Genomic DNA, 26,353 nt, shown 5'->3' on the forward strand with positions numbered 1-26,353 from the left:
CAGGGCCAGGCATTGCCAAAGTGCTAAGTGACTGCGTTCGACGATAATTTCTAGGAGAATTAGGAAAGGAGGATTCTTTATTCTTTATTATTTATTTATTACTCTATTCCTGCCACTTTCCGTGCCTGAGGTCTCAATTCCATCGACAAATTCTCGCCTCTGTCTTTTTAAAGCGGAGCCCTTGACACTTTACCAGCTTCAGACATGGCCACCCAGACTTCACACGTCCGGCAGTCTTTGCGCATGTGTTCTAAATGGGACAACAGGATTGGTGGAGATGAAGGGGATGGTAGCGTCACAAGATGGCGGCTCTCATGACAACGGCAACTACACTTCCCGACGTGCTTTGAAGCTCGGGCCCGAGCGGGGCCGGCGGGTGATGGGGCTGAGTCGGCTGCCGAGGCCGAGTCAGGGAGAGGGGCCAGAGGCAGCAGGCCTCCGGAAGGAGGAGGATGGAAGCGTGGCGCTGTGTGAGGAGGGGCTACAGCCGCTGTGCGGTGGGAAGAGGCCGGTCAGTGTGGCTGGGAGGAGGCGGGGGCGGGGGCGGCCCGAGGTATGTAACCTGAGGCGGGGCAGGGGCAGGAGGAGGAGGAGGAGGAGGAAGAAGAAGAAGGTAGAGGCCGCGGCCGGCGCGGGACCTGGTTGAGGTGAATAAAGGAAGACCCTCGGGCGCTGGGGGTGGAGGTCGGGGGAGGCCCGGCACCCGGGGCGGACGCGGATGTGCTGACGGCTGCCCTCTCTCTCTTAGGCCGCAGTCCTTCCGCTCCGATCCCCCTCTTCCCCAGCCCGCCCCCAGACCCCTGCGGCGCCTCCTCCCCAGTCCGCCTGTGGGGGGGCAGGGAGGGATGTAGGTGTGAAATTACTCTATATTTATTTGTCTGCGTTGTGTGGGACGCCCCCCTCCTCCCCGGCACCCCCAAAACTTCAGCTCCGGGAGGGCCGGGGCCCCTCCAATCCCCCAGCCTGACCTGGTGCCTGTTAATTTAAATAACATCCTTTTGGTTTTGGTGTGACACCTCACTCTATTAACATTAAATCTATTAATTTGTTTCTGTCACAGAAAACTTCTGGTGATAGGGATGAAAGTCTAAATCTCGTGTGCAGGTTGTTTGTTTTTGTTTTTGTTTTTTTCGGGGGGGGGCGTTTTATTTCTTTTTGTGTATGTGGTCTGTCGTTTCTTTAGAGGTAGGGAGCTCCTGAATAGGAAACATGCGTCGAGTTCAAATGAGGCATTAGATGATTTTGTGACCCTGGGCAAATCGCTTACCTGCTGTCAGCCTCAATTTCCTCATCTGTAAAATGGGGATAGTAATAGCACCTAGCTCCGTAGGTTGTTGTGAGGATAAAATGAGATATTTGCAAAGTGCTTTGCATATCTTGATGCTGTAAGTATTACACAAAGCAGCATCTACTTTGCAGTTAATAATAATAATAATAATTCTAGTTAGTAGTTAAGCCACTTGCCCAGGGTCACACAGGTAGTGTATGAGGTGGCAATTTGAATTCAGGTCTCAATTTCAAGTAAGTCTCGAACTCTGTCCACTGCCCCAACTAGTTGCTTCCAGATTTCTACTCAGAGAATTGTGGGGGAAACTGAGAAGTTAAAGTACTTGCTCAGGATCACAACAGCAAAGGGTGTCAGTGATGGAATTTTGATTGGCATGGTGTATCAGATTACTTTTAGAAAAACTGCTTTCTAAATAGTTTCCAAAGTAGGATAGATTCCTTAGTTTCAGTCGTTATAGATGTGTTTATTATGTTCAACTTTGTTTAAAAAAGAAACTTCTTAGGATCATTGCTGTCACAACCCTCTGGGAGCCCTAGCACCAGGTTGGTACCGTGGAAAGATTATTGGATTTAGAGTCTGAGGACCTGAGTTTGAATTGTGACTGCTATTTACTACCAATATGATTTTGTCCAAGTCATTAAAAATTCAAAGGACTTGAGTTCCTCATCTGTAAAAAAGAAGGTTGAACTAAATTACCTGTAAGGTAGAGGTGTCACATATGGCCAGGCAACTCCTGAATAGGGCTCTCCAGATTAAAATGTAATTGGGAAAAGTTTAGTAAAATAAATAAAAATACAGTACAGCATAGATAATGTTAATTTTTTATTTTCTAAATCAATATGTAGCCCATAGGGATCTGTTTTTATTTGACACCACAGCTCTAAGGTCCTTTCCATTTCTAAATTTATATATTCTGGTACCTGTTCTTTAGTAATTCAGAAGTTCTTGATGTATGTCTAACATTGCTTTGCATTATGGGGAATACAGGAAGCCTCTGTGGTCAAGAAATTTATATTTAGTTGAGGAGAGGAGGCAAATAAATGTAAAGTAACCAGCCAAACAAGACAATATGCTAAACAATAATAATAATAGTCTTTATGTAGCACCTACTATGTGTGGAGCTGTGTTAAGTACTCTATAAATATTATCCCTTTTGATCCTCGCAACAACTCTGGGAGGTAAGTGCTGTTATGATCCCCAGTTTACAGTTGAAGAAATGGAGGCAAACATAACTTCAATGACTTGCCCAGGGTTACTTATACAGCTAGTAAGTTCCTGAGACCAGATTTGAATTCCTGGCTCTAGGCCCAGCACCCTATCCACTGTACCACCTAGTTGCTTCAATGTATAGATGTGTGAATCTGAGTAAATTGTAACTTCTTTGGACTTCTGTTCTCTTACTTGTAGTGAAGGAGGTTGGTTATATATAATGTTCCTTCTAGCCTAAAAATTCAAGTTAAACAAATGTTTGAATGTATGTCTTGTGTATAGCATTGTTCTGAGTGCAGGGATTCACAAATGGGGGAAAAAAAACAACCATAGGCATTTCTTTACCTCAGGGAGCTTTTTATCTAATGGGAGAATGAAATAAGTCCATGAAGTGTGATAAAAGGTAGAATGTAATAAGAGTGAAATTAGACAAAATGCTATATTATGTTTCAGGAGTGATCAATTCACTGTGGAGTGGAACAAATCAATGTTGAGTGGAAAAGGCAACTTGGGCTTTGAAGGAAGAGCAGAATTACAGCAGGTGGAGATTTTTTATGGCAGGAGTTTATTTTAGCCGTGCTGGCTACAGATACATAAAGGTGGGAGAGGACAGAAAGAATTGAGTAAATAGCCAGTAGTCATCCAGCTTGGCCAGAATGTAGAGTATGTTACCTTTGTGAAGATCAGCTAAAATGGACTGCCACATGTGGGTTGGAGTAGATGAACTGAGATCCTTTCCAGCTCTCAAATTCTGTGATTCTATGATGCCCTCTCCTGACTAGTCTTCAGGGAAGATTAGATATGACTGACTACTTGTTTGGGGTTGTTATATGATTCCTATAGAAGTGTAGGTTGGACTAGAGGGCTTCTGAAGTAACTTCCAACTTATATTCCAGAAAGGGAGTATGATAAGACTGGAAGGGTAAGTTGGCATTGAATTGTAATTGGCCTTTGGTTCTAAGTCAAGGAATTTGTGCTTTGATTTGATAGTTACAGATTTTTGAGCAGGAGAATTACATGGTCAGACCTGTACTTGAATAAATCATTAAACATAAACATTTATTAATCAGCTATGTGCCAAGCACTGGATGTTATTTTTGCATCTATGTAAAGGATGGCTTGGAGAAATGAGAGAGTAGTGTCAGGGAGGTCAATTAGAAATTGGTGTCAGAGGTGATGAGTGTGATGGTAGGGTGAGTAGAGAGAAAAGAGGTGGTGTGAGAGATTGTATGGAGGTACAATTGACAGGACTTCATTCTGAAATTTTGAATTTGGTTATTAGATTGTAGTAATTTAATGGTGTCAACAGAAATAGGAAGTTGGAGGAGGGGTAGGTTTTACAGGGAAGATGAATTCTGTTTTAGACATGTTGAGTTTGAAATGCTATTGAAATGTCTAGTCAGGCAGCTGGAAATGTCACACTGGATTTTAGTGGGAGGTCTGGTTTAGATGTAGATATTTGTAAGTCTCTGCGTTGTCATCGTTGAAGATTCCTGGTCTCCAGCTTCAGGTGAGAAGAGCAAGACTTCGCTCTGACTTTGAACATTCCTTCTCCTGCTGCACATGTCTGCTGAGGGAAGGCTACTAGGAGCCAGCTTCACAACTTACGTTTGTACCATCAAAGGCAACTTCCACCTCCTGCTGCCAGCCTGATCTCCCAACCTGGATGTGAAGAGCCTCCTGTGACAAGAGGATCCAACCTCTCTTTGACTTCAGGCCTTCTTTCTCCTGCTGAGCAGGTTCGACTTCCATCTCCCCTTGCCTAATCTCCAGTCTTTGGAGGGAAGAGTAGTGAAACAGGACCTCCCATCTGACCGTGTGTCTGCCATCTCCTGCACCATCTTGCTCTGTGCTTGCCTCCTGCTTGATCTTCAGCCTTCTCTGGGAAGAGGAGTGGCAACTTCCACTCAATGATGAACATTCTTACACCTGTTCATACCCTGCACATTACAATGATTCTCAACTCCTGTAGATTATCATCTAAACCTCATTTCCCATCTTCCACCACCTGATTCCTGTCCCCTTCAATCCTATCCCAAAGTCCCAACCAGATGCCACCCACAACTTCTACTGTGCCCTCTAGAATGCCTATTCTATAGGCAACACCTTTCCCTTCATCCTAAATCTTTTCATCTTCTATTCATTCTATTTTCTACAGTCACTGAAACTTGACTTCTCACTGATGATACTGCCTATTTGGCCACCCTTTCCAGTACTGGTTACAACCTCACTCATTCTCCTCACCTCACTGTTTGGGGGAGTTGAAATACTTCTCACTCCCTATTGGCACTTCTAGGTTCCCCCCCAACTCTGTCACTTGGTAACCTCTCTTCCTTTGAAGTTCATGCAGTTTATATCTACCACCCAATTAAAATCCTGGCATAGCTGTTGTCTACAGACTTCCTGGTCACTCTTATTCCTTCTTCAACAAGTTTGGTACATAGATCACAATTTTTCTCTCCTTCCCGACTCCTGCCCTCATACTTGAGACTTTAACATACATATTGACATTCCCTCAAACACTTTAATCACTCAGTTCCTCAACTTAACTCACTTCCCGTAACCTGTTCTTCTATTCCACCTCAGCCACACACAAAGATGGTCATAACCTTTAATCTTGTCATTACCCACAAATACACTACCTCCATGTCTGAGAATTTCAAAATCTACCTATCTGATCATAATCGATTGGCTTACCACCTCTCCCTCTGCCTTCCCTTACCAAACCCTAATCTTTATCTATACTGGGACCTCTATTCCTTGACCTCGTTCTCTCTCAGGCCATCTCCCTTTCACTTGCTACTCTCTCCTCTTTTCCTTATTTTGACCCCTTGGTGAACCAGTTGAACTTTACACTGTCCTCTTGAGTCCCTGGTCCCTTTATTATGTTACTAGTTGCACTTTGCCAATCCTTAGCCAATCACTGCCACCATCTACTGCCTTCATTCCTACACACACATGTGCCACTGAATGAAGGTATAGAAAAATCACAGAACTGTTATGACTGGGTCCACTACAAATTTATGTTACACAGCCCTTCGCTGCTTCAAGGCAATCCTCATACATCTTCCTTATCAACTTGCTATCCCATTCTCCAGGAGCTTACAGTCTAATGGGGGAGACAACATGAAAACAGTATATACAAGGCAAACTATGTTCAGGATAAATAGGAAATAATTAATAGAGGGAAAGAACTGGAATTAAGAGGGGTTGGAGAAGGCTTCCTGTAGGAAGTGGGATTTTAGTTGGGACTTAAAGGAAGCAAGGGAGGTCGGTAATTGAAGCTCTGAGGAGGGAAAGTGTTTCAGACATGGAGGACAGCCAGCCAGAGAAAATGTCTTCATCTGCGAGACGGAATGTCTTGTTCATGGGATAGCCAGGAGGTCAGTGTCACGGGATCAAAGAGTATGTGTCAGGGAGTATGGTGTAGGGAGACTGAAGAGATAGGAAAGGAATATGTTATGAAGGGCTTTGAATACCAGAGCATTATGTTTTTGATCCCGGATGTAATAGGAAGCCGCTAGAATTTACTGAGGTGACATGATCAGACCTGCACTTTAGGAAAATTACTTTAATGGCTGAATGGAGGATGGATTGGATTGGAGAGACAGGTAGACCCATGAGCAGGGCTGTTGCAATAATCAAGGCATGACGTGATAAGGGCCTGCACCAGAGTGGTGGTAGTGTCAGAAGAGAGAAGGAGGCATATTCAAGAGATATAGAGGTGACAGCAGCTTGGATATGGAGGTTAGAGATAGGGAGGAGTCCAGGATGACTCCTAAATTTCAAGCCTGAGGGACTGGGAGGATAGTATTGCCCTTCACAGTAATAGAGAAAATGTGTATATGGCTGGGCAGGGAGGGGAAGGGAAGAGTATTTAGGGGAAAGATAATAAGTTTTGTTTTGAACATACTGAAAGTTTAAGATACCTACTGGATATCCAGTTTGAGATGCCTGAAAGACAGTTGGGGATTGGAAGTCACCTGAAAGGTTGCAGCAGAAAAGGTACATTTGAGAATCATTAGCATAGAGATGTAATTAAATCTATGGGAACTGATGAGATTATCCAGTGAAATAGTGCAGAGAGAACAGAAGAGGGTCCAGGACAGAACCCTGAGGGCATGATCTTGGAGAAGGATCCAGCAAAGGATAACCAGGAGAGAATACTGTCCCAAGAACTTAAGAGAGAAGAAAGTGTCAAGGAGAGGGTAATTAACAGGGTCAAGAGGCTGAGTTCAGGGAGAATGAGGATTGAGTAAAGGCAACCAAGTGATCTTTTGTAACTTTGGAGAGTTTTGTTTCAGTGGAGTGATAAGGTCAGAAGCCAAGATTGTAAGGGGTAAAGAGAGAGAGAGAGAGAGAGGAAAGTGGAGACATGTATTGTTGATGGAATGATCAAGTGAGGTTTTTTTAAGGATGGGGGAGACGTGGACATGTAGGTAATAGGAAACGAATTGGCATACGGGGAGAGATTGAAAATAAGCAACGAGTGGAGATGACAGAGGAGGCAGTCAGTTGGAGAAGACTAGATGGGATGGGGTCACTTGATAAATTGATATTTTGATTCTCTTAATTGTGGCTTACCAAAATGGTAACTTAACTACAATATTTATTTCTTTTAGATATCCCATGTTACCCTATCACCTGCAGAGCCTGGGCAGAGACAGGATTACGCCATGGGATATTTCTCAAAGATTTTGCTGGAACAGACACATCTCTAGTTATATGAGGTGGCCTGGAAATTATTCTTGGGCTCCTTATCCATACTTCAGCAGTCAACATTGCCCAGTCAATTGGAGGCCACCTTGTTTGTTTCTACCTAATAGAAATCAGTTTCAGCACTGGAATTGGAGACCTGACAACTTTGCACATACATCTTTGTTTCACCTTTCTAGTTACGTCATGGACTCTGAGGGAGATAAGCCATCATCAAAACGTCAAAAAACCCAAGGTAAAGTTGATACACTGTGTCTTGGTGCAGAAATGACTTTTAGCTATTAGAATGAAACTTGAGATTTTTACATTTTACCCTGGAAAAAAAAATTAACTCTTGTAGGTGTTTGGGGCAATTTTGATTTTAACTGTATAGAATGCCTTTCTTTCCAAAATTGTTTTGATTTTTATGTTCATTTAAAAGCAACTAACTGGAGTAAAAGTGGAAGCCTGTGATTCCGTGAATGATATTTATTTGGGAATGAAAAGAAAAATTAGTATAGCAAGGTAACTCATAATTTTTTAGAAATGAATTGTTTGGTCTCTAAATTTGTACACTACACATTTCTCTTGCATCTTTTGTCTGCATGTATTTCCTAAATTGGATTTAGGGATTGTAATTTAATTTCATTTGTGCACATATTCCATATTGGGAAAGTTAGTTAAATTTTAGAAGTATTTTATTACAATTTGACTCATTTTGTTTAATTGCATTTCCCCAAACATCCTGATAAAGGGAAAATTTCTCGTGTAGTAGGTTTAGAGATGATCTTGTCCAACCCCCTCATTTTACAGATGAGGCACTTGAACCCTAGAGAGATTAGCTAACTTGCCCAGGATCAGAGTAGAAAAATTGTTTTTGTCCTATCAGATATTTCATGGGAGAATAAGGATTATCAGTCAAGAAAACAACTGTTATTATGACTCTCACTTTAAAGTAAAACTTGAAAAATTTTGCATAACTATTATGACTCTAATTGGCACTCTAAAAACTGAATCAAGCCTCCCACTTATTTTCCTCTGATCATGGTATTTCTCCTGACATATATAAATTATATAAACTTTTGCTACATGACTTTACTAGAGAGCATAAGAAGTCTAAGAACCATACCTACTATATCACAGTGATTCTCATATTGTAACAGATTTGGAACCTGAGCATTTCATGAGTCACTTTGGAAGGTTTGATGAAAAAACATGGTCAAGATCAACTTGTGTAAACTTTGCCTGACTCAAGCGTTTCTCTAATACTATCTCAGAGATTGGAACAGATTGCTTAAAAAAAAAAATGCAGAAAGGTTCCACAAACTCCAGAAGGTTCAAAATCACTACCATAGATCACCAGGTGGTGCTAACGAGAGGTTATGAACGTGGGTTTGCAAACTTTATAAATGGTTAAGAATTGTAAAATCCTTATTAAATTTTCAATATATGAACATAGATCTGCATCTGTATATACAACATTGTCTTTCATAGTTGAATAAGGCATTTCAACACTCTTGCTACCCATCTGTATGACTACAGGTTATAATATTCTTTCATGAACATAAAGCCTTGCTCTTTACCAGACTTATATCTGGTAAATATATCCAGACTTTTTGTTATTGTTCTGTGGCTAAACATACCAGAGGCAGTACTCAGTTTATGAATGAGTAGAATTCTAGAAGTTCATTTTCAAACTAATTGTTTGGACCTTTGAAGACACTTTTCCACAGAAACAGAATTTAAAATGGTAACTACAAAAGCCTATTTTAGTCAATCAACAAACATTTATTATGTACCTAGAACTGTACTGCTATCACTAGGGAGGGATACAAAGACAAAAATAGAACAATCCCTGCCCCCAAAGATTTTGCATTCTATTAAGGGAGACAATATGTACATGTAAATAAATATGCTATTTAACTAATAATGTAGGTAAATTCTAATATTAATAGTTCAAATTATGAATCCAAACAGTAGAGAAAAAGAAGAAGGGAGTTGACTTGTTTTTTCTCAGGTGCAGGACCATAGGCAAATTTTGAATAGACACAATTTGTTTCTGATATCCTATTCTGTGACTGCATACATTTTTAATTTAAATCCAAAAGAAGCAGTTATATTTGAATATTCCTATAATGGAGCTCCTGATATTTAAAACATAGGCTACTTGAGATGTGAGATTTTTCAGTGTATAATAATAAAGTTATTCTCCCTTTCCTCTCTCTACTTCTTAGGCATCCCATTGTGGCAGTTTCGTCTCGCTCTCTAATGACTGTTCACATCCTGAACTCTTCTTTTGGATTTCATCCAGATCTACTCTCCCCCTCACCCTAAAATGTTTCATATTCAAAACTTGTCTATCTCATCAGCCGTCCCCATCTCCAAAACCCTCCTAAAAACAAAACAAAAAAATATATCTTCCACATTTCATCTCAGTCACAATAAGGGAAAAATGATGTAAACTATTCTCCTAATATGTATGATTAACTACCCCCTAACCCACCCAGAAACATTCTGATTTTAAAGAGACGATGTTTATTAAAGACCTATAAAGGACTTGTTGGGATTTTAGGCAATACAACAGTGAAGTAAAAAAACTGGCGTGGGGGAAAAATTTGGAAGGTTGGAAAGGGAGAAGCATATTGCCCTCACTCTTGCCAGGAATGGATTGGTGGAAATTAGGGGGAGGAAGATTTAGGATCAGTGTCGATAAGAATTTCCTAAAGAACTGTCTGAAAATGGAATTGGCTATCTTGTGAGTTTGTTAATACCTTGTTACTAGAGGTAGCTACATAGGTTGGAAAATCACTTGTTTGGGGTGTTGCAGAAATTGATTAATGTTTTGGGAAGAGTATTGAAGTAGGTCCCTTCAGATTCTTATATTTTTGCTAAGTATTCCTCCAGTGTTAGCTCTTCTAAGATGTTCTAGAACTTCTACCCTTTCTTTGCTTTTGAACTCAGATTTTCTAAAAGTTTGAAATTCTTTCTTTCTTTCTTTCTTTCTTTCTTTTTTTTAATTCTTTCAAAACAACTTCTGTGGCAGCAGGGCCTTCACCAATGTAGAAAATGGGTCAAACAGTGGCAGACTTTTGTCAGATTGTTTGTGAGTCAGTGACTGCCTTTATTTGTAATAAGGCATATACTGTAAAAAGTATCTGTGATGAATTTTGTTTTACAATCATGTTACTAATACACTATAACTAAGTCCCACTATAGTCATGAAAGCATCCAATCCCTATAGATATAAATTCCCTTGTCCCTTTGAGTGATGGAAAACAAGCAGTATGTGCCCAGGAGTCTTCAATATTCACGTCAATCACAAAATAGTTGCTGGGCCAAGGACCTTGTCTAAATTATCTCTGTATCTCCTGTAGCCCCAAGGACAGTGCCATACACATAGGTGTATAATAAATGGTTGTCAAATGAGCAAGTCTGAGGTGGTACCCGCAAAACTTGAAGGAATCATCTTCTTTCCTCTCCACTCTGTAGATATAATGCCCTTGAGATGTCCATGTATGCTATAAGCACTGGCTCAGCACGGACAGGTTCAGACAGCATCTACCAAACACCCTCCAGGCTATGACCTCAGGGCCTCTATCCCTTATGGTCTTTGGCAGGGAGGGGAAAAGTCTTTAAGAGAATTCTGCTGAGTGTTTAGGGTGTGAATGCTGGATTCCTAGGACTGTAGTTTCCAAATTATTATAATGTTCCTTTTTAAGAAACTAAGTTTGTCCTAAACATGTTATTTCTTCTAACATTGGAACCAAATAATGATATTAGGTGGGATATACCTATAACTGCTACTGTTTGAGGCTGTGCCTCTTCATCTTGCAGGTTGCCTGATGACTTTATTGAACATAAACTACCACGTTTCTGTTTGCTTCATGCCAGATTGATCTGCCCACCGTGGGTGTTAAACCAGGACCCCGCAGCCATGCCACATCGCTTGACTTTTGCATTGGTGTGTCCTGATAGCCTTTCTTCTGCCTGGACTGATCAGAGTTACTCTCCTTCAGCTTAGCAAACAGCTACTGCTTCAGTGTTTTCATCTTTGCCGCCTTCTTTCCCTGTATCTTTCCAGGATGCCAGGCCCAGGAGCCATTCTGGAATGAAATCACTTGTGGATCATGGCCTGAGGAAATTTGGGGGGAGGGTTGGGATGGGGTGGGTTAAAGAAAAAAAAAGGATTGGAAATTACCATTTCTGAAACTAGTTGTGTGACCACAGATTCTCTGAGCTTTGGTTTTTCTTCATCTGTAAAATGGGCATTGTATTGACACTGCCTACCTCCCAGCGTTGTTGTGAGCATCAAATGAGATGATGTCTGTAAGGTTCTTTGCCACCTTTAGAGTGCTACATAATGCCAGGTATTATTATTTCTAGACTTTTCATTTTTCCAAGGTGCATGGTACCTAAAGGACCTACGTGCCTGAAAGGTCCTCAAACCTCTTTTCTCCTTCAGAACATCATTGGACTGGGCACTGCCTAGGTGACTGAATTTGCTAACAGCTTTCTCTAGTGTCAGGGAAGAATTGGCTATACAGCGTTATTCTAGTGATGAGGATGCCCTTAAGTCAGAATTCTCAAAAAGCAGAGAGTTTTATATATAGGTAAATGTGTTTATGCTTCTAAGATTAATTCTTTATATTCTGTCTACTGTATTTTGACAGGCGTGATAAAGCGGCATTGGGAATATCTCTGTCACCATAATAAAGAAAACATGAAGATCCTAGGAGATAAACATGTTGATCAAAAATATAAAGATGAGAAGGAAAAATTTGAGTTTTCAGTCATGTCCTATAATATCCTTTCACAGGATTTATTGGAGGATAACTCGTATCTCTATAGACACTGCCGAAAACCAGTCTTGATCTGGGGCTTTAGGTTTCCCAATATCCTAAGAGAAATTAAACACATGGATGCAGATGTAAGTGTACAGTATCATTGAACATACCTCATACAAGAAAAATCTGGACTCTAAACTTTATAAATAATTTCATTACTTAAATTGTTTTGCCCACATAGAATCATTCTTGGAGTGGGTAAGGAAGAAGTTTAATAACAGTTGTAAAACTGATTTTTTTTAAAAGGTACAAGACTTGCAGAAAGATATTAATGATATATTGGTATACTTAGCCATATACCTTTTCCAGAAGAGACATATGAAATAAATATACTCAAAAAACAAAATGACATTTTTGACAGGGAGCAATTAAAAAAATGTTAAGGGGTACTGAGCATGTACGTTCAATAATACATTAGTCAGCTAGCACTTACTGTGTACCAGGCACCGTGCTAATCATTGGGAATGCTAACAAAGGCAAAAAACAGTTTCTGTTCTCAAGAATACAGTATAATGGAGGAGACAACAAGATATATACAGAATAAATTAGAAATAATTTCAGAGGAAAGGCTTTTTGTTGAAGGTGGGACGTTAGCTGATAATTGAAAGAAGCCAGGGAAGTTAAGAGGCAGTGAGGAAGGAGAGCATTCCAGGCATGGGAGACAACCAGTGAAAACGATTGGAGGTAGGAGATGGAGTGCTGTGTTCAAGAAACAGCAAGGAGGCCAGTGTCACTGGATCACAGAGTGCATGGAGGGGAGTAAAGTGTGAGAAGACTGGAAAGGTAGGAAGAGGCTAGGTTACGAAGGGCTTTGAAATCCAAACACAGGATTAAAAACCAAACAAAAGGATTTTGAAAGCCAAATATCAGAATAATTGGAAGATTGGGATTTTCATGTAGCTGTAATTCCAGATTTTTATCTTAAGCAAGACAGTTGATTTGCTTTTAGAGACTGTGGTGTGTAACATGATACAGCAATGGTAAGAATTTTTTTTTTAAGATTTGGGGCATACACAGTAGTAATTAAAAATATTTTTTTGAAAAACAAATGTAATTCTCATATTAATATCTTTTAAAACCAAAGCATTTTCTTTGTTAAGTCTTAATTTTTAATAGTGAGTGAATCATTTAAGTGTATTTTTTTGGTTCATATAAACTTAAGTTTGACAATTCTTCAAATGACCCCCTAAAAAAACCCCAGCTAAACCTGAAGTTTTCACATTAATTTCTGATATGATTAAAAAGGTAAATTCACAACCAGTGGAGGTAAATAAAAGGAATTATGACATAATAGTAAACTGATAGTTTAATGGAATGGATGGATATTTATAAAAATATAAATTGCCCAGATTCTAGAATAGGAAGTAGAATGCTTTGGTAGCCCTATCTTATAAAAATAAATTGAACTATCCATAAATGAACTCCCTAAGAAAAGAATCATAGGATCAGATAGATTAACAAGTGATTTTCTAACAAACATTTAAAGAACAATTAATTACAATACTGCATAAACTTTTTTTTTAAATAGATAAAGAAGAATTCTACCAAGTTCTTTTTATGAGGCAAATTTGGTTTTGATACCAAAACCAGAGAGTCAAAACAGAGAAATAAAACTGTAAACAAATTTCCCTAATTAATGCAGAATTTTAAAATAAAACACTAGCAAGGAGATTATCACAATATATCACAAAGATCCTATCATACACTATGACCAAGCTGGATTTATACCAGAAATATAGGAGTGGTTCAATATTAAGAAAAGTATAAGCGTAATGTTGACCACATTAGCAACAAAGCAACAAAAATCATATTAGTAAATCAATAGATGCAGAAAAAGATTTTGACAAAAGGTAATACCCATTCCTGTAAAAGAAAACACTGGAAGGCACAATAATAAGCAGAGCTTTCTTTAAAACATTTAGTTGTATCTGTCTTAAACCAAAACAAACATTATCTTAAACCAAAACAAACATTATCTTAAACCAAAGCAAACATTATCTGTAATGGAGATAAGCTAGAAGCCCTTCCAGTAAATTCAGGAACAAAGCAAGGATGTCCATTATCACCATTACTATTCAGTATTGTATTAGAAATGCTCATTATAGCAGTAAGACAAAAAGATACTGAAGGAATCGGCATAGGCAATGAGGAAACAAAATTATCACTCTTTGCAAATGATGTGATGGTTTACTTAAAGAATCCAGAGAGTTAAAAACTAATCAAAACAATGAACAACTTTAGTAAAGTTGTAGGATATAAAATAAACCCACACAAATTGGCGTTTTTGTATAGTACCAACAAAACCCAGCAAAAAGAGATAGAATGAGAAATTCCATTTAAAATATGTAAAAATATAAAATAATTGAGAGTCTTCTTGCCAAGGGAGAGAACTATGTGAACACAGTTACAAAATGCTTTCTCCACAAATAAAGACAGATTTAAGTAATTAGAGAAATATTAATTGCTTATGAGCATACTGAGCCAATATAATAAAAATGACAATACTATCTAAAAGAATTCACCTGTTCAGTAATGTACCAATCAAATTACCAAATAATTACTTTATAGAACTAGAAAAAATTCGTAACAGAATTCATCTGGAGAAGCAGAAGGTCAAGAATATCAGGGGAATCAGTGAAAAAAAAAACAACCCAGAAATAAAAAATGACAAGGAAGGGGGCCTAGTAGTCCTAGATCTCAAATTATACTACAAGGCTGTAATCATCAAAACAGTTTGGTTCTCTGTTAAAGGTCTCATTTCTAAAATACATCGGGAACTGAGTCAAATTTGTAAGAATAAGAGCTGTTCCCCAGTTGTTTAATGTTCAAAGAATATGCATAGGCAGTTTTAGGAGGAAGAAACCAAAGCTGTCAATAGCGTTGTGAAAAAATGCTCTAAATAATTTGAGAAATTTGAATGAAAATAACTGAGGTAATACCTCATACCCATTTACATTGGCTAAGATGACAAAAAAAGGAAAATGGCAATTACTGAAAGGGATGTGGGAAAATATATACAATAATGTACTGTTTTGATGAAGCTGTGAACTAGTCCAACCATTACGGAAAACAATTTGGAACTGTGCCCAAAAAGCTATTAGACTGCACATACCTTTTGACCCAGAGATACTGCCACTAGGTCTGTACCCCCAAAAAGATCAAAGAAAGAGAAAAGGTATCTGTATATACAAGAATATTTATAACAGCTCTTTTTTGGCAGTAAAGAATTAGAAACTGAGGAGATGTCTATCAGTTGGGGAATGGCTGAACAAGTTGTGGTGTAGGAATGTGATGGAATACTATTGTGCTGTAAGAAATGAAGAAGGAGATGGTTTCAGAGAGACCTAGGAAGACTTATATGAACTAATGCAAAGTGAAAGGAGCAGAACCAGGAGAACAATTTATACAGTAGCAACAATATTGTAAAAATAATCAACTTTGAAAGACTTAGTAACACTAATCAACACAATCAACACAGTTCCAAAGGACTCATGATGAAACATGTTGTCTTCCTCCAGAGAGAGGACTGATGGACTCACAGCACAGATTGAAGCAAATTTTTTTTTCTTTTTCTTTCTTTTCTTTGAACGTGGTTAATGTAGAAATTTATTTTGCATGTCTGTACATATTTGTAGTGGGTTTTTTTTTTAATTTTTCTTGCCCTCTCAATGGATGAGAACTAGAGGGGATGGAAGAGAGCAATTTGGAACTGAAAATAAAATAAAATTGATTAAAGCTAAAAAACAACAACAACAACAACCTAATATGGCAAGCATAACACTTTGGAAACTTATTTTTAATGATCAAAGAAACATAAAAATTTTCTTTCAGCATCTTTACTGATGTGTTGAATTCATGTTACTTTGTTTTATTTTCCTTCCAGATTCTTTGTTTACAAGAAGTACAAGAAGATCATTATAGAAAAGAGATCAAGCCAAATTTGGAATCATTAGGTATGGTATAATGTTTAGCTAAACTTATACTTCAACAATTTAGAAATATTAGATTGTGACAGTCAAAATAAAGCTGTACATAGCATGCTTGGGCAAAAAAAAAACATTGCAGGTTTTCAAAACTATGGCACCATTTATTTAAGAGATATTTGATATGTTAAGTATATCAAAGTGACGATGTTATACTGATTTCCATTTTTCAAATTGAAAGGTCAACATTAATCTTAAAAATAGTGGAATAGCACAGTGTATTACTTCTATGTTTTTTGTTTTTTGTTTGTTTTTTTTTCCTTGTTTAGGCAGTTGGGGTTAAGTGACTTGCCCAGGGTCATACAACTAGTAAGTGTCAAGTGTTTGGTCTGAGGCTGGATTTGAACTCAGGTCCTCCTGACTTCAGGGCCAGTGCTCTATCTGCTGTGCCACCTAGATGCCCCCTACTTCTATGATTAAAGCTAACAATACTAATTAAACTTTATTTTTCATAGGATATCATTGTGAATATAAAATGAGAACAGGAAGGAAACCTGATGGCTGTGCCATTTGCTTCAAATGTTCCAAATTTACTCTATTATCAGCAAACCCTGTGGAATTTTACCGCCGTGATATACCCCTATTGGACAGAGACAATGTTGGACTGGTATTACTCCTGCAGCCCAAATTTCATTGTACTGTCTCTCCTATATGTGTAGCTAATACACATCTATTGTATAATCCAAGGCGAGGTGATATTAAATTGACTCAGCTGGCTATGCTGTTAGCAGAGATTTCCAGTGTTGCCCATCAGAAAGATGGCACTGTCTGTCCCATCATTATTTGTGGTGACTTTAATTCAGTTCCTGGCTCTCCACTCTACAGTTTTATAAAGGAAGGAAAATTGAATTATGAAGGACTTGCCATAGGAAAAGTAAGTACTCTCTTTATATCTTTTTTTGCTATTTTTTTTGCTATATTTTTATAAAAAGTTATTTATTTATGCATTCTTTTCTTTTTAAATTTCCAAATTCTCTCCCTTCCTTCCACCTCCTCCTACACCTGCTGAGAAGGCAAGCAATATGATATTAATTATACATGTGAAATCATGCAAAGTATATTCCCATGTTAGCCATATTCCCAAAAAAAGCAAGAAAAATAAAGTGAGAAAATTATACTTCAATTTGCACTCAGGGTTGATCTTTCTTTCTCTGGAGGTGGATAGCATTTTTTCATCATGAATCCTTTGGAATTGTCTTGGATCATTGTATTGATCAGAGTAACCAAGTCTTTTCATAATTAATCATCATTACAACATTGCTGTTACTGTATGTGATGATCTCCCAGTTCTCACTTCACTTTGCATCAGTTCATATCATTTTTGCCATGGTTTTCTGAAACCACCTCCTCGTCATTCCCGTAGCACAATAGTACCCCATTATAACCATATGGCATAACATGTTCAGCCATTCCCTAATTGATGAGCAACCCTTTGATTTCTAGTTCTTTGCTACCACCAAAACATCTTCTATAAATATTTTTGTACATTTTTCATTTTCTTTGATCTTGGGATACAGACCCAGCAGTGGCATTGCTGGGTCAAAGAGTATACATAATTTTATAGCCCTTTGGACATAGTTCCAAATTGTTCTCTAGAATGGTTAGTCCACCAGCAGCTCATTAGTGTACCTTTTTTTCCCCTCATCCACTCTAGTATTTTTCATTTCTGATAGGTATGATGTGGTGCCTCAGATGTTTTAATTTACATTTGTCTGATCAGTAGTGATTTAGAACATTTTTTCATTTGACTGTAGATAGCTTTGGCTTCTTTCTCTGAAAACTGCCCATTTATATCCCTTGACCATTTATCAGTTGGGGAATAGCTTATTTTTACAAATTTGATTCAATAAGTACTCAGTATATATTTAAGAAATGAGGTCTTATCAGAGAAACCAGCTGTAAAAAATTTTTTATATACTTCATTGTCTATGGCACTTTTTAGCATAAGATAGTTTCTCCAGTTATCTCTTTTAAATAGGTCTATTTTTGCTTTTACTTTGTCTAAGAGCATGATTGCTACCTCTGCTTTTTTTTTTTTTACTTCAGCTGAAGCATGTTAGATTCTGCTCCAGCCTTTTATTTTAACTGTGTGGATGTCTTTCTGTTTCAAGTATGTCACTTGTCGACATTATATTGTTGGATTCTGGCTTCTAATCCATTCTGCTACCTGCTTCCATTTTATGGGTGAGCTCATCCCATTCCCATTCAGAGTTATGATTAGTAACTGTGTATTTCCCTCTATCCCATTTTCTTCTCTTTCTTTCTGTCTCTGTCTCCCTCTCTGTTATGCTGTCTGTCCTCAAAATTACCTGTAACCACTGCCTTCCATAATCTGCCCTCCCTTTATCATTTCCCCACTCCCTTTTCTCTTATCCCTGTCCCCTCCCACTTCCCTATTGGGTATGTTATATTTCTATACACAACTGAGTATGTTTGTTCTTCCCTCTTTGAACCAATTCCAATGAGAGTGAGATTCAAGCATAGCACCCTCTCCCCAATTTCCCCCTTCATTGTAAAAGCTCTTCTTTGTGCACCTCTTTTATGTGAGAAAATTTTCCCCATTCTACTTCCCCCTTCACCTTTCTCTCAGTGCATCTCTCTTTCTCACTCCTACATTCTTTTTTGGGAGATTATCCCAACATAATTGATTCAGAGCTGTGCCCTCTGTCTATGTATACTCCTTCTAACTTCCCTAATAATAAAGTTTTTAGGAGTTACATGTATCATCTTCCCATATAGGAATGTAAACAGCTTAACTTTATTGAGTCCCTTATGATTGCTCTTTCATGTTTATCTTTTTATGCTTTTCTTGAGTCTTCTGTTTGAATGTCAGGTTTTCTATTCAGTTTTGATCTTTTCAGGAGGAATGCTTGAAAATCCTTTATTTCAGTATCTAGGTAGGTTATTCTTGGTAGTAATCCTAGCTCCTTTGCCTTCTGAAATATCATATTCCAAGCCATCTGCTTCTTTAATGTGGAAGTGGCTAAATCTTATGACTTCCTGATATTTGAATTGGTTTTTTTCTTGCTTCTTGATGTATTTTATTTTTGATATAGGAGCTTTGGAATTTGACTGTAATATTCCCAAGAGTTTTCATTTTGGGATCTATTTCAGAAGGTGATTGGTGGATTCCTTCAATTTCTATTTTACCTTTGGATCCAAGATATCAGGGTGTCTTCCTTGACAGTTTCTTGAAATATGTCTGTGTTATTTCTTTGATTGTCCCTTTCTTGACCTATTTTGTCATTTGTTTTTTTCCAATGAGACATTTCACATTTTCTTCTATTTTTTCATTCTTTTGACTTTATTTTATTGTCTCTTGATGTGTCATGGAGCCATTAGCTTCTAACTGTCCAATTCTAATTTTTAAGGAATTATTTTCTTCAGTGAACTTTTGCACCTCTTTTTCCATCTGGCCAATTCTACTTTTTAAGGAGTTGTTATCTTCATGGGATTTTGTACGTCTTTTACCATTTGGCAAGTTCTGTTTTTTAAGGTGTTATTTTCTTCAGTATTTTTTTGTGCCTTTTTTTTACCAAACTTTTAATTCTCTTTTCATAATTTTCTTGCATCATTCTTATTTCTTTTTCCAATTTTTTTCTCTATCGCTCATCTCTTTTTTATAATCTCTTCCAGGAATTGTTATTGGATATGTGTCCAATTAGCATTTTCCTTTGAGGCTTTTTTGGTAACTGTTTTCATATTGTTGTCTTCTGAATTTATGTCTTGGTCTTCTCTGCCACTGTAGTAGCTTTTTATGGTCAAGTTCTTTTGTTGTTGTTATTGTTGTTGTTAGCCCATTTTTCCAGTCTATTTCTTGACTGTGAACTTTATGTTAAAGTTAGGCTCTGCTCCCCTGAGAGTAGGGAGACACTATCCTAAGCTTCAAGCTTTTTTGTGCTGCTGTTTTCAGAACTAGGTCTGGGGGTCTGCAAGTTTTTGGTGCTTCCGTGGTGGTATGACCGTGGGAGAGGTATGGTCACTGACCTCTAGTCTGTGCTCTGAGTCTTCACCCACGAAGGGCCCTTGATCCCTTATACCCACAAATGCTTTGGAATTGTGACTAACCACCAGTGCACCTCTCTGCCCTGTCACTATCACCCAGAATTGCTTATGGTCAGTAGAGTTGCCAGTCAGCACCAGCTGTACCCATTACCAGCAGATGATTCCCTGTAATCTTTCTGACCAGTTGTTCAACCCCCTTACCACCTCTGGTTTGAGAACTACCAAAGCTGCTGTTGCTGCCGTTGCTCCTACTTTGTGTGTGTGGGACTCCAGGCTGTCTTCTAAAACGGTGTCACAGACTTCTCTTGCCAATCTCTTAAGTTTTCTTAGGCTGAAAAATGGTCTCACCTTGACATTTTGTTAGCTGTGCTACTCTAAGATTTGATTTGAGGCAATATTTGAAAATTATTTGGAGGGGAATATTGGGAGACTTCAGCTGGATGACTACCCCCAGTGTGCCATCTTGGCTGATGACTATCTCTTTATATCATTAATTATGTTATAAAGAATTGGTGCCAAGTTACTGGGAAGGGCATTTAATTCTGTTCCTTTTATCTTATGTCTTTGTGAGGGCAGGGGCAATGTGTCTTGAAAACCACTGATAATCCAGTAGCTTTCTTGTCAACAATTTTGACCCTTCACCAGAATTGTTAACAAGTAGCCAGATTGGTTAGTTTGATATTCTTCATCCTAAAGCTGAGCTTTGAAAGAAATTAGGGATTCTAAGGTGAAAGAGAGGAAAGAATTCAGTCTAGGCATGAAAGATAGCCTGTGATGAAATATTGTGTGTGAAAAACAGCAAGAGGTCCAGATTGACTGTCCTGAAAAGTGCATGAAGAGGAAGTAATGTATAGTATGACTGGAAAAGTATGTTAGAGGCACTGGGTAATGGGCTTTATATGCCACCAGAGGAGTTTGTATTTGATCCTAGAGATAATATCTATTGGAATTTATTGAGCAAGGGAGTGACATAGGGGCCTCTGTGCTTTAGGAGTATCACTTTTGTATTTTTTCGGAGGATATATTAGAGAGGGGAGGAATTTGAAGTGAGGAGACCAGTTAATTGACTATTGCAGTAGTTCAGAAAACTAGTGATAAAGGTCTGAACTGGGGTAATTGTGGTATGAGTGGAGAAAAAGAGACGGATGCAAAATATGTGGAGAAGTAAAATCACTTGGCAATTCTTTAGCAATGTTGACTTAGAAAGTATGAGGAATTGAAGATATGAACCTAGAATGGCTGGAAGGATGGTGGTGCCTTCAGTGGAAATAAAGATGTTTGGAAGAGGGTTTGGTTTTGGGGAAAAGCTAATGAATTTTGTTTTCAGCATATCGAGTTTGAAGATACCATGTGACATCCAGTTGGAAATGTGCAATAGGCAGTTGACGATAAAGGACTCTGAAGTTTAAGAAAGAGACTAGACCTAGTTAGATATATAGATCTGAGGGATCATCAACATAGAAAATGATTGCATCCATGAGAACTAATAAAGTCACGGAGAAGAGAAGAGGGCCCAGGACAGAGTCTTGGGGAACACACACAGTTGGAGAGTGGGCTATAGATGGTCTTCCAGCAAAGTAGACTTAAAAAGGAGAGGAGAAAGTAGTGACAAATGTTGTAGAGAGGTCAAAGTTTTAGGATTGAGAAAAGTTCATCAAAAAACCAATTAAGAGATCCTTGACAACTTTGAGGAGAGCCATTTCATAGCCCAAGTGATAAGATTGGAAACCATATTACAAAGGTTGAGAAGTAAGCAAAAAGGAATATATTTAACTCCTCAAAAAACTCTTTTAGGTGTACATTTTGAGAGATGGCAAATCAACTTTGAGTAAATCCTCAGGAATTAAGAATGGAAGCTATAATGTAGATAAAGAAAAGAAAAAGAAAAGGCATTGTACAGATAAAACTACCACGTTTATACCTTTTTTAAATCATTCTCATATTTAAAGAATATGTTACATGGGATAGAGGAAAATGTTGACTTTTCAAATGTAAAAGTTTAAGTTATTTCTTGATTTTAAGCAGATAAATTTTTGAGGTGTTAAGCCATTTCACAAGGTGTTTAATAAGGGTTACTTTTCCCATTCTGAGATTCAGTTTCATGTTACATACTTTATATAGCAATTTCTTTGAAATTAAAAAATAACTATTTATTTAAGAACCTTAACCAAAGTCTTGAAGACCGCATGCCTCATCCTGACTTGATTATCTGTGGTTCTTAAAGGCTGTGCCTGCTGAACAAAATTTTTTTCAGATCTGAACCATTTAGGCTTTCACTGTGGTTTTGTTGATAGATTATATGTCTGTCATCCTGAGATCATCCTAGCTAAATTCAGAGAGGTTAATCACCGGAAGATTGGCCAACACTTGGTGATATTTTTTGGCCATACAAGCTCATAAAATATTTATTGTTTACTGAGGCATAGGGGATGGTGCTGGTGGAGGGAGTACCTACCCTGTTGAAGTATCAGATCTTTATTAAAGCATTAATAGTTTGTTGGAATTTTGTTTTAGGTTTCTGGTCAGGAACAGTCTCCTCGGGGACAAAGAATTTTGTCTATTCCAATATGGCCTCCGAGCTTGGGTATTTCACAGAATTGTGTCTATGAGATACCACAGGTAACAAGAGTAGAAAAGGCAGGTAAGTTGTGACAATACATTAGGCCCTCTTTGTGTGTGATAGAAAATACAGATATATTATATTTTTTTAGAGATTTCTAAATTATCTTCAACAATTAAAAAGTTGAGCTTCAAAAACGTCTGTAATAAATTGCATGTGATTTTGATTGCGTTTGTGTTTTATTGCTAATCATTAACCTTTTTTGAGCATCAATAATATATAGCTCCTTCAATGAAACACATAGCATCTATCTGAAATATCACTTAAATATACTAGATATATGTGAAAAGAATGATCTAAGAACATTTAAATCAACACAGTCAGATTTTAATGTTTCTCTTGCTTTTATAGAAGAAGATGATGTGACACAAAAACATTTGGAAAAAACAGAAGTCCTAGTGGCAGCTAAAAAGTGAGTTCTGAAAAATGATAAGCAGTTTATTGACTTCTATTCATCTAAAGGCATGGGATTACTAGAGTTTAAATATATTTATTTTTTAAAACTTCTGTTGTAGTTGATGTTATGCTTAAAGAGTAAAGAAAAAACCTATGGATAAAATTGAACGAGAGATGTTCGTTGAAATTTACTGCTATTTACTTGCCATGTTTAAATAATAACTAAAGTTGATTTAGCATATTGAGACTGGAGCTGACTACTGAAGATGTTTTGATTAGAAATAAACTGGATTTCAGTTAATAATTACATGTTATCATATACTCTTTTATTGTTATCAGTGGGAGTTGGATATATCTGAAGATAATTTATCTAATGAATTTAGGGATTGTTGTGTACTTAGTGTTTAGAGATGTATATTCTCAATTCTAGTACTTAAGTAAATATCAATTTAGATAGGAAAAGTTATGATTGTCATAAACAGGTTGGACACAATTTTTTTTTTATTTAGATTATCTTCAAACTTACACCACCATTTTAGCTTGTCATCTGTATATTCACATTACCTTCCCAACACTGGAATTCCAGAAGTGACAACTTGTCATTCAAAAAATGCTGTAACAGTGGATTACATTTTCTATTCAACAGAAAAGGAAGCTATTAACACACAGCAAGGTAAAAAAGGTATATCTACTAATGTTTTCACCACAGAAGCATAATGGTTAGTTATTTTTTAATAACTCAGCTAGAAAAAAAAAGGTTCTGGGTTTAGATATTAAGTAATTAAAAATTTGACAGGGATTGTTCATTTATATTACTTGTCTGTTCATTTTTGGTTTAATTACATACGGTTAGGTAGGTTATAGAGAATTGCAAAACAGATGATCATTTTGGTTTCTTCTTTACCACATATGAGGAAAATAAAGGCAGGGGTTAGGTGAAGATAGGGTTGAGTATTCCTGGGAGAGGTCATAGAGAAAACAGGTTTAAAGGGAAGAGGGAATTAGAGTTTGCTAAGTACCAATTTATTAAAGTACTTTGTAATGGGTTAGAGAATCAATAACAATGGTGACTGTTGAGGTAACGTGAACCATAATGGTGGGCATGAGAGGAAGGTTATGGTCAATTTGAGTGTTACACTGGTACCATGAAGGTATGAAAAGAAAAAGAGGAGGGCCTCCCAATATATTGAATGGGTGTTTTCTGAAGAATTTATGGAAGGAGATGGAAATAAATTGCATATGATGAGAAAACTTAGAAATCTGTACCAGCAGAAAGCATATCTACATTGATGATATGACAGATCCATCAGAGCATTGAAACCATGAATCATATTTTATGTGGGAAGAAATCTTTATACTCTGCATTGCATAGACAACATCATCTGTAGTATTATGTTCACTTCTAGGTGTCACATTTTAAGTTGCACATTAACGTGCTCAGAAGAAACTAACAAAGATAGTTAAGTAGTGGTGAGGAAGTGTTCTTAAATCTTGTCATATGAGGAGTAGGACCTAATATGTTTAGCTTAGAGAAGATGAGATTGTCTTCACATATTTGAAAGATTGTCATATGGAAAAGCAGTTAAACTAATTCTTTGTATCTCTAGAAGGCAGTCACATCTGGGTGGGAAGGAAGCAGATTCAATTCATTGTGAGGAATAATTTTCTAATGTTGAGATATGTCCAAAAATACCACAGTCTGCTTTCTAAGGCAGTCGTTCTCCATCAGTAAATGTGTTCATCTAGAGAAGTATCCAACCACTTTTCAGGACTGTGGAGGAGGGGGCTGGATTAAGGAAATTCTAAATCCCCTTCTACCTGTATTGAATCTATAGAATAACTATTGCATTTTAAACCATTGCCTGTCCAGATAGGTAGCCATTCATTCTAAAGATTTTGGTCCAGCTCTCTCTGTGTCTTCCTTTTTCATTCTGTGTGACTGTTGTTGAACTCTGTTGTTAGCATTGGCGCTTCTCTGCTCTCTGGTTGCTCTGTCCTCCTTTTTCATTCTGTGTGACTGTTGTTGAACTCTGTTGTTAGCATTGGCGCTTCTCTGCTCTCTGGTTGCTCTGTCCTCCTTTGGTTTTATGGGCCTTGCCACTTCGACAGAATGCCACTAGGTGGCGGAAGAGGATTGTGGCATAAAATTCCGCAACTCAGGAATAAAGAAAATGATTTGTATTACTAAACTTGGTGTTGTGGAATCACAGAATGGTTAATGATTGACATTTTTATGTTGTCCATCTTAAATGACTCTTTTTAAAAATTTCCTATGTATAAGTATTCTGTACTAAAGATTATTTGCAGAGCCTGTTATAGGAAAAACTTTAAGATCATAGGAGCATGAGATATAATTAGTTATTTTAATAATTACCCAGTAATAATATTTTATTAATACTTGAGGAATTCATTATGTTGATCTTCTGGTGTGTCTCAAATTTTAGTCGTGTCTCAAATTGCACTTGTCTCTGTTACTAAAATATTAGGGTTGTTTAGGATGTGAAATAGTTCATAATTTTATGCATTCTGATCAGTTGTTTTTTTTCTTATGTAGGAACAGAAGTTGCTTTGGTTGGTGGCTTGAAACTTCTAGGAAGACTGTCACTTCTTACAGAAGAAGACTTATGGACTGTTAATGGACTTCCTAATGAAAATAATTCTTCAGATCATCTGCCTTTATTGGCCAAGTTCAGGCTTGAACTCTGACACTATTTCTTTCATGCAGTCTTCTTCCTTATTATTCCATTCAAGGAATAACAGTTTGCATGCTGATTTTGTGTGTATAGTTTCTACAGACTTGGTGTTAAGTGATTATAGTAATTTGTGATTTAACAAAATATAGATCTAAAGTTTTACATTAATGTCCTTTTTTTATAAACTATTTGCCAGACTAGTAAGAAAATGGCATTTTTTTTCAGAGATGTAAATAGTTTTTATTGTAAATTTCAGTAAAATTGACTAGTTCTTAAAAACAATTCACTTTCTTTAGTTGTTTTAGTAAAAAAATCGTACACATTTGAAGCAAGTTTGATTTGGGCTCAAGGTCACTTTCCTTTAATTTTGGTGAGCAGTGTTCTTTCAGACTACAACTAGCTACCTTTCCAGGTGCCCTTAGTTTTATCGAAAGGATCCCATAATTATAGAGTACTAATTAGTTCAAGTCTGAAATTGTTGTGTGGGGAAATTATATTTACAGATGTCTGAAAAAGCATGTTACACAGCTTTTTAGAAAGGACTTGAAATTATTTTTTTCTTAAAAATGCAAAATCTGATTCTTTTATTATCATTCTTAGTCTTCAGTATGCCTTGTTTT

General features: G+C 37.4%; 1 protein-coding gene across 4 annotated transcripts; it reads left to right on the top strand.

Annotated features, from left to right (window-relative positions):
- Positions 1-325: 325 nt before the first annotated feature.
- ANGEL2 (angel homolog 2) lies at positions 326-26,015 on the top strand. 4 transcript variants are annotated; one of them, XM_027871653.1, is made up of 10 exons: positions 426-511; positions 4,002-4,236; positions 7,120-7,448; positions 11,863-12,119; positions 15,920-15,989; positions 16,475-16,893; positions 22,539-22,665; positions 22,996-23,056; positions 23,550-23,722; positions 25,595-26,015. In XM_027871653.1, the coding sequence occupies exons 3-10, from the start codon at positions 7,127-7,129 to the stop codon at positions 25,744-25,746; spliced, it is 1,581 nt and encodes a 526-aa protein (XP_027727454.1). In that variant the 5' UTR covers positions 426-511; positions 4,002-4,236; positions 7,120-7,126; the 3' UTR covers positions 25,747-26,015. The 4 variants fall into 4 exon arrangements, with proteins under 4 accessions (XP_027727452.1, XP_027727453.1, XP_027727454.1 ...); XM_027871654.1 differs by lacking the exon at positions 426-511 and adding an exon at positions 572-647; XM_027871651.1 differs by lacking the exon at positions 4,002-4,236 and having other exon boundaries at positions 326-511.
- Positions 26,016-26,353: the final 338 nt, after the last annotated feature.

This window comes from Vombatus ursinus, unplaced genomic scaffold (genome assembly GCF_900497805.2).
Source record: "Vombatus ursinus unplaced genomic scaffold, bare-nosed wombat genome assembly UNPS02014798.1, whole genome shotgun sequence".
NCBI classification, from domain to species: Eukaryota; Metazoa; Chordata; class Mammalia; order Diprotodontia; family Vombatidae; genus Vombatus; species Vombatus ursinus.